Raw genomic sequence first — 9,639 nt, 5'->3', positions numbered from 1 at the left:
TCGCCAGACAGAGAGAGACATAGAGACAGAAAGCGAGAAATCATCCCCCAGAGGGGATGGTCACGCCGCAATCCCTTCTCCTCCATTCTCCTCTCGGGATCTTGGGCACGCACGCACACGCGCCCGGCGTGAGTTCTAAGCCACCGGGTCCGGGACACGAACCGCGGTCGACTATGTGGGAGTCCAGCGACATAGCCATTACGCTAACTGCTGGTTCCCGAAAATGTATTATCTTTGAGTCTAGGTTTTAGTCATGATTTCTTTCTTCTGATAGATATACAATTTCTCAAAACTAACAGAAGTGAGCTGTAAAGTTGGTCTTTGGCCATGAAGAGACCGGCAGCTGAGGGATACAATCCAAACTTGCAGTCCAGGCTTTGTTGCAGCCTCTGGCTTCGAATGGCTGAGCTGGCAAGGATGGAATGGGTGACTTAGTGAAGTATGTAACCAACAGACTTCTGGGGACTTTGTGGGTGTCAGGTACAGCAGAATTACCAAAGCTGTACAATCAATATTTAATATTATTGTAACTGGCTGAACCTGGAATGCTGAGGCCATACTGTCATTTGCACTATCATTAGAAAAAGAAGTAACCACCACCACAAATATCTCTCAAAAAATGACCAAAAGAAAAAAATAGGAGATAAAATATTATAGTTACCTATATGGTAGACTAAATTATTGCTATCTTTTAAAGGAAATTAGAGTTGTTCCCATTGTAAGAATGAGATACTCACCAATATGTATTAGATATGAATAATCCTTGATAGTTGCTTCTGCTCTAAAGGAATTATCCTGAAGATCAACTATTACTGAGTCTAAATTGATATCCTTAAATGGAAAGCAAAGAGAGAAGATTAAAGGGTAAATTCCCCCCACAACTTCAACTATACTTTTAAGGTTGTCAATGAACAAACATAGGGTTCTTCTTCATAGAACTCCCAAGCTAAATATATGTTACCGTTTTTTTCTTTTCATATAAAACTCAATTCTTTTTCAAAGCACATATTACAATTTGAATTATATATCTTCCTGTTTAATATCTACCTTACCCACTACTCTGTAAGCTCTAAGCTTAAGGGACTATCTTTAGAATGTTGCAAAGTACCTAACAGGTGTTTAATAAAAGAAGATGACCCGAAACCAATGTATTTGTTTTTATTTTAATCTTTCCACTATTGTGTGATGCTGGGAAAATTGCACGACCCCTCAACATCAGTTTATCAAAACAATCCATTCACTAACAAATATTCGGATGTCTCCCATTTCTACATAGCCTTGATACTGGGTATTTTGGTAACTATCATTTACACCATAAACTGAACACATTTCATGTGGAAATTTTCCCACTTCCTTTAGTCATCTCTCTTTTTCCCCCAGTACTACTGGTGAGAGTAGGCTGACCTCTCTAGGCCCTGCCCTCTTGGGTTTGAACAGCATGACGAGGAGACAACTGTGAGAGGGAATGGGAGGCAGACAAAAACACAAAGTGCCTCTGTCCTCTAGGCTCTGACTAAGGCAGAGGCTGTCTACTCCTGCAGAATGGTCAAATCATGCCGTAAGTTTGAGATATCCAGTGACTTGGATATGGTTCTGCTACTAAAGAAGCAGTGTGAATTACCAAAAACTCCCAGCTGCCAGCTTGTCTTTAAATCTCCATGGTTCCTCAGAGTGTGGAAACCTCGATAATTTGGAGGATCTATCTGAAGATGTTATCAGTTGTCTACTTATTTAATTTCCCAGCTGGACTATAAAGCCTTATGTAAACCAGGTTTCTATGATTCTGGCCTGTCACTGGATCCCTGACATCTAAGACAGTGCCTTGCAGAAAGTAGGTGTTACACAGTAGTTAATGAATTGTCTTGCCAACTTTAATTTCAAAAGTGGATCTGAACATCACTGTGGTTTAAATGGACTAAGCTACAGCACAGTCCCTGTAAACCCAATTTATGTTGGAAATCTGTTCTTATGAAAATTTAGCAGGGATTCATTTTTGTTACCCATGCTTTAGAAATAAAAAATTACAGGAAAGCACATAAAATATACTTCTCAGTCTGGTTTTTAAAAGAGGCTATAACGAGCTTGTTAAAGAGTCTGTAACAACACTGCCTAAGTTCCAAATGCCAGATCTGCAACTTACTAGGTGACTGGTAAATTACCTAATCTTTCTGTTTTCTTTTCTGTAAAATAGAGAAAACAATAGTGTATACCTCATGGAGTTGTTGTGAGGAGCAAATAACTTCACAGTTTAAAAAGTCATTAGAAAAAGATCTAGCATATGATTAATATTTATTGAGCATTAAACCTTATTCCTAATTTTCAAAGACATGTTTACCTTCTGTTTAGTATATATAACAATGGTGACTAAAGAGTCTGTTTGGAACCAATCATAGCTGTAAGAGATTAAGAAAAGAATGAAGAATTAAATCAACAATCAGGTACATTAACAAATATTAAGTCATTCATTGTTTAAACTTTACAGTAGGAAATGTATTTCTTTAGGTTAAACTTTATTCTAAGTGAATAATGTCTTACCATGTCATATTCTTCATTATAAAGCTAAAAATTATTGCCAAATTCAAAATAGCTATACTTCCAGGTATTCTCATCTGAATAAAAACAAAATAATCTTTGTAAGACTTTTTTTTTTTTTCAATTGCCAGAGGGTACATGGGCTTACATGTAGACACATAGAAAGCATTCTGGAACTATACCTGGTTACACAAAAATCCTCTCTCCTCTGTTTCAAGAGCCTGTCTGGATTTGGGGTGCAAAAGCGAACTCGCCCACCATGTTTTTCAAACCACCAGGGCTGGGACTTCAACTGCGTTCAGACATGTGGAATCTGGTTCCTTTAACCACTAAGCTACCAGGCTGACCCTACAAGATACCTTTTATAATGGTAACCCGTCTCCCTACTAAAATCTTTAATCAAAATAATAACAAAACACAGCATGCTTCCTTAAATAGCATGATGAAATCTGTAGCTCATGATCTTTATTACTCCTGCCTTTATTACTTTTATTGCTGAAGAAATTAACTCACCAAGGTTGTTTAATGGGTTGACAGTAAAACTTAAGTTAAAATGAAGTCTTCTGTGTTGTTAGAGCTAATGATGAAATTATTTTTTTTTTTTGCACTTACTGCCTATTGGGTTGTCGGGAAAGTCATAACACAGTTTTGCATAGAAAAATAGTTGGGATTAGCAGGTGGCGTGGTGGTTAAAGATGCTGGACTCCCACATGGCTGACTGTGGTTTAAGTCTCGGACCTGACGGCTTGCTTTCTCACTTTCTCTCTCTCTTTCTCTGGTCAAATTAAAACAAATGATAGTAATAATAATTAATAAAATTAAATAAAATAATTCTTTAAAAGAAAAACAGAAAAATATATCTTGACTTTCTCGATGACCTAATAGACAGAGGTACCCAGAGGCAAAGCTGGAGGAGACATCTCTAGCCCCTTAACTTAAAATGTATACAAAATAATTTAATAAATATAGCAAGATGTTGCTGTTAGAACAATATAGACTGGAGGTGGGAAGAAAGGGGGTAAGAAAAAGAAATCCAGAGAACATACCTGAGGACATTTAAAATGTCATTAAGAAAAATTCATATGTATTGCTTAATTAACTGTTTAAGAAAATTGGTTGCAATATAGCTTAAAAAATCAATAAAATAAACTAAATTAAAAAAGAGTATTTAATAAGTATGGTATGGTCAAATGATGGAATGCAAAGAAAAATGCTTTCATGGAATAGTTGATTACACAGTAAATTACTGATAAAATATACTGTAATACCAATATTATGTTAATAGAAATAGGTATTGCATGCCTCAAACTAGAAGGTATAACTCAAGTGTTAAGAGTATATATTTAGGGTTGTGTGATTACAACTGATTTTATCACATTCTTTTGTATTTCTCTGTATGTACCAGGTTTTCTACCATGAATTTTTTTATAATTAGGAAAAAACATTTTAAAATAATTCCTAAAGTGTTGATGTTTAAACTAGATCAACTATGTTTAAAATCCACATTTATTAAATAGCTCATTCTCCAATATATCATAAATGATGCACTATGGTTTTTGTGTTAAAATAGTATGATTATTAGTAAGCAAATCAAATCCAGTACTACTTAATTTTTTAAAAAATGTGTGCATTTTTGTGTAGCCTAAAAAAAAAGTAAAACAAGAACGCATACCTTGGAGAACTAAGACCTTCTTTGGCAGGTGTGTCTGTCACTTGGCTCTTGGGAAGCATGCCTTCACAAAGAGAAATAAAAGTTCTTATTGAAATAGCATGTGCATATATAAAAGGACACACATCATAAGTGTACTACTCTATGAATTTTCATAAACTGAAACATAACCTTATAGCCAAGCACCCTCCTTGTGCCCTCTTCCAATCACCACTCCTTTCCCAAAGGCAAGAGTAATCACTACTCCAATCTCCAATACCAGGATTAGTTTTGCCTGTATTTGATCTTCCATAAATGAGATCGTAACTTATGTTCTCTTTCAGTCTGGCTTTTTGGTCCAACATTATAGACATTACAGTTCTTAATTTCAAACAAATGTGACTGATAATAAGCAAAAAATCAAACCTAGAGCTTTCTGAGATTTTTATCCATGCTGCAATGCCTCAAAAATGTGTTCCTTTTTATTACCAAGTGGTATTACATTGTATGACTACATCACTATTTTTTTTTTCATGTTTTTGGACATTCGGGTTGTTTCTAGTAAGCCCACACCTCACTTGCCCGGTTTCCATATCTTCCCACACAACTCTGCAAAACACACTTAATTTTTTGTATAAATGAAGGGAGCCTCAGAGATGCGACAACAAGGCTAACATTGTGACGAACTGGCAGTAGACCCTAAAAGAAGATGGTTTTACTACAAAGCTACAGGTACAACAAAAGAGAGGACTGTGCAAATGAAAATTTATTTATTTTTAATGACAAAAGTAAGAAATAGTTCATTCATTTGAGAAGTGCTGAAAAACATTTTATTAAATATCAATGTCTTTTCTCTTTAGAAAACCTTTTAGGTATATAAATAAAAGACAGACAAATGCATTACATTCTAACAATTTCCATAAGAAAAACCTATCAAAAGAAATCATAAATCATTTTTGATCTTATACGACCAGATTAAAACCAAAAACTATGAATTCAAGTTTAATGTTAACAATGTGATCTTATGAAATCACTGTCTCCTCCTCAAATTCAAACAATAAAATCTACCCTGCAATCTCATGAAAGCAAATAAGACAAATCCCAAACCTAAAAAAACTACATAATACCATAAAAATATAATAACTTATTTAAATAATGTCATTCATGGTGAAATGTGTCTTGATTTTAACATTTGCAAAAAAAAAAAAAAACATCTACACCCAAGATGAAAACAAACCTCACATAATAACTTTCTGGGGACCAGGAGGTGGCATGGTGGTTAAGGCACTGGATTCCCACAAGGTCAACTATGGCATTGAGTCCCGGATCGAGTAGCTTGAAAATCACACTGGGTTTATGTACGTGCATGCCAAAGTCCTATGAGGAGAATGAAGAGGAGATTGCAGCATGGCCATCTACCGAAGTGAGTGATTTCTTACTTTCCCTCTCTGTGTATCTATTTTCCTCTGGCAAATACAGGTACTCTATAGCAAAACAAAACATAAAACACCCTTCTGGATAAGTTGAATGAACAAGGGGTAAATGCAGGGTGGACTAAAATAATTAGGTAGAATAAGATGAGCTGAATGAATCTTGTCCTTCCCCAAAATGCTGATTCCTTCCAATATAAAGGAAACAGATCTGTGGTGGAACACAAAAGTAGCCTGTTCCACTCAGCTTGGGGTTTTTTTTGTTTGTTTGTTTTTGTAATTTGCTAGAAGGTGTGTACTCACTGGAAAGAGACAGAAAGAAAGGAAGCATGCATCCCCAACCATGGGGGAAGGTGATGACCCAATCCCTTCTCCATTTCTTGAAGCATGCATGCACAGGTGCCTGGCATATTTCTCAAGCTGCCAGGTCTGGGACTTGAGCTGCACAGTTGGCCATGTGAGTTCCATATGCCTTAACCACCATGTTAAGGCTGGCTATGTAAGTATTTCAAATAGCTGCTAGAATAATGATATAGAAGACAGGCAGATCAGGATTACAAATATATAGGCTTACCACATAGATTTTAATGAGACTTGTAAGGGGCAGCTAATAAAAACATACATATAAAATTATAGGAATATCTGTATCTATATTAATATCTATTATCTATACACACATACATACATTCATACATGGGGTCATTGGGAGCACCATTTTTGCATAGAAAACATAGAAAAATATGTCATGACTTTCTCAATGACCTGATGTATGTATATATATATGTGTGTGTGTATGTATATACACACACACACACACACACACACACACACACATCAGGATGCTAGCCAGATCACTTAGAATGTTATATTTGAATCTCATGGCCACCTTTAACTAGATACTAGTTAAATGTAGTGCATCCAAAGGACAATAGGAAAAGGTTCTGGAAGCCACACGTGGTGGGAAAGGACATGGCTGGTTCATCAGTAATTATTAAGTGACAGTTGTTTTCATAGTATCATGGAAAGAGTTAATCATCACACAACACCTCAGGTCAGTCCATCAGGCAGTGTAGTGTTATACCATTAGACACACAACCTCAGATATCATAAACTGCATAAATTTGTCTATAATACCAATTTTTCTCTAGTTAGAAAAGATAGTCCCCTAAATTTGGACCAGTAAGGACTTATTTTATACTTAAAAAACAAACAAAAGACTAAATATCCTAGACCATTATGTGAAGCAATACCGTACATAAGCATGTATGATTAATTATTTTATTATAAACGTATATGACTTACCATTTAAGACTTTCTTTTCCTCACGATTGTCTGTACAGTGATTTAGGGGGAAAAAACTCAAGTAAGAATACCATAATGTAAAAGAGAATACCATATACATTATTGATTTAACGATAATAGCCTCTCTTGAAGAGCTTTGTTCTGAGGCCCGAGGAAAGAAATAGGCTAAGAACCTTTCCTTCAAATAATTTAAATTTAATTTCTAAAGATTGCCAGGCCTTTTCTCTAAGTGTTTTTGTCCTATTTCACTGGGATTTTCTTCCAGTTCTTTTGTCACTTTTTTCTAATATCTTGGTTAATTTCTTTAGAGAGCATACAAAAGCCTAAGCTTTGTTCAAGTTATAGTTTTAATTAGTCCAAGTTAACCAGAATTTATTAGATTAAACTTTATAAATGAAACAAATATTAAGAATCCCAAGAATGATGCCTTATTATCTTTCTTTTTTATTGAGGTCTGTACGTAAAAATAATCATCACTACAAGTTCAAATGGCTAAAATGTAGAAAAACATGTCAAAACTTTCACATGTACACACATGTAGTTACTGTGTTGCAACTGAGAACAAGTTTTCTTAGAGGTTTTTGCTATATGGCACGTGTGCTTACTGGAAAAACAGAGAGAGACAGAGAGACAGAAAGCAAGAAACCGCCCCCCAAAGGGGATAGCCACGCCACAATCCCTTCTCCTCCATTCTCCTCCATTCTCCTCTCGGGATCTTGGGCACGCACACACATGCACTCGGTGAGAGTTTAAGCCACAGGGTCCAGGACTCGAACCGTAGTCGACTACATGGGAGTCCAGTGACATAGCCATTACGCTAACTGCTGGTCCCTGCAACCCAGAACATTTTAACAGGTATATTCTTTCAGGATAGCAGCCAATTCACAGATTTGTATTATATCTTAATCACAAATGTTATATATACAATTATGGTCAAAATAAACACCTCAGCAAGTTATAAGAGTATTAAAAAAAGGATAAAACATCCAAGTAGTTGAAAGACATCACTTATTAAACCACCATCACCTTGGTTTTAAAGGAAAAATCCCTAATACATTTAGATCAAAGTTTGCAAGATTTTTATGTTCTAATTTTTAATCACCAGAAATTCCATAATTACTTCCATTTCACATACTAATCACAGAGTAACTACAATTAAGGAGGCAGACGACGCCCTTTTTGTTTTCATTTTACCAAAATAATTATCCTGAAAGGGATCTTAACATACAGTAAGTTATCACCCAATCCCCTCATGTAAGATTAAAAATCAGACTTCTAGGACGAAAGCCAACATTAGACTTCTCTCCCTTGAAACTCAGTCCTATTTCTTTTAATGTTTTTAATTTCTTCTATGGGAAGAGAGATGGACAGAAAGGGTGGGGAAGAGAGACAGGTATCCCCAACAGGGTCCTCACACTGCCTCAGACAGCGCAGGTCATAGGCACATGTGCATACCCTCTGAGTATAGGGAGGCCTCTGGACCCGAACCTGGACTCTCCCACATGGGTCCAGCATCACAGGCCATTATCATGACTGGGCCACCGCTGCTGGTCCTCAGCCCTATTTTTCTTAATATGCCATTTTGCTAGAGTTAAAATTTCCTAAAACAACACAAGACTTACCAAGTATTTAAATTTTATCTCAAAATGAGCTTTGTTTATCAACTGCCAGATAAAAATCTAGTACTACAGTATGCAGGGGATCACTGATGCCCCCACTTGATCACTTATTTTCAGCCAGTCTGTTTTACCTGCAGTTGGGATTATTTGTCTTATCTTAGAACAAACAACACATTCACAGTAACCTAAGTATATCAAACCTGTTTTCAGTACACAATATAGCTGGCAGTTTGATAAACCTCATTTATCATGTAAAACAATTTGTTTTATCCAAGAGGCTTACAGAGTTTGAAAAATTGTCTCAAGTAATTCGTTTTTAGGGGGAAAAAAAGGCTATCTCAGATGCATCCTGCTGCTGTAAACTGATCTGAATATCAGAGCTTCCTGAATTCTGCTAAATTAGTGACTTTTTTCCTAAAGCCTCTCTTCATGGGAGAAAGTGCATGTAAGTATACACAACAAAGAGAAAGAAGTATCCTCAGCAGGCTCTCATCTGGCCATGGTTTCCTTTCTGCCACATTTCAGCTTGTCAAGATCCTGGGGATGGACACACTTAGCCGATGTGTTTTCGAATTAACATACTTAGCATTTTTTCAGCATTTTAGCCACTTGAACATGTAGGAGGTTTGAACCCACAGTCAGTCATGTGGCCTCTGCACTGCAGTTCAGTTTGCTTCTTACTACACAACCAGGTTGGAGCTTCCAGAGTCTTGTTTTAACACAAACAGTACCAAAAGAAAGAGAACTTCCCGCTTAAATGATCTGAATTACTTTTTAAAAGTCTACTAGTCTACTTTGACAACTCTTTTAAAAGACTGAGTCACAGAAATGGATGAGATTAATTTTTACTCTTAAGAATATTTACATCAGGGGAACCAGCAGTTAGCGTAATGGCTATGTCGCTGGACTCCCACGTAGTCGACCGCGGTTCGCGTCTCGGACCCGGTGGCTTAAATCTCACGCCGGGCGCGTGTGCGTGCGTGCCCAAGATCCCGAGAGGAGAATGGAGGAGAAGGGATTGCGGCGTGACCATCCCCCCTGGGGGGTGATTTCTCGCTTTCTGTCTCTATGTCTCTCTCTGTCTGGCGAGCGCACACGCCCTATAGCG

At 36.7% G+C, this 9,639-nt stretch overlaps 1 protein-coding gene across 3 annotated transcripts in view; it reads right to left on the bottom strand.

Annotated features, from left to right (window-relative positions):
• The window catches only part of CYB5R4 (cytochrome b5 reductase 4), a 71,870-nt gene that overhangs the window by 32,061 nt on the left and 30,170 nt on the right, over nucleotides 1-9,639 (bottom strand). For 2 of the 3 annotated variants that reach the window (XR_003548543.1, XM_006143365.3), the window contains exons 5-8: nucleotides 6,913-6,942; nucleotides 4,205-4,265; nucleotides 2,336-2,393; nucleotides 738-831 (exon numbers count right to left, since the gene is read on the bottom strand). Coding sequence is in view for 2 of the 3 variants with exons in the window: in XM_006143365.3 (XP_006143427.1) it covers nucleotides 738-831; nucleotides 2,336-2,393; nucleotides 4,205-4,265; nucleotides 6,913-6,942 (243 nt within the window). In the remaining variant the exon portion in view is untranslated. The remainder of the gene's footprint in view (nucleotides 1-737; nucleotides 832-2,335; nucleotides 2,394-4,204; nucleotides 4,266-6,912; nucleotides 6,943-9,639) is intronic. The other variant, XM_027769905.1, reaches the window with a different exon arrangement.

This window comes from Tupaia chinensis, unplaced genomic scaffold, assembly GCF_000334495.1.
Source record: "Tupaia chinensis unplaced genomic scaffold, TupChi_1.0 Scaffold000097_1, whole genome shotgun sequence".
NCBI classification, from domain to species: Eukaryota; Metazoa; Chordata; class Mammalia; order Scandentia; family Tupaiidae; genus Tupaia; species Tupaia belangeri.
This window is presented reverse-complemented; position numbering and strand designations above follow the sequence as displayed.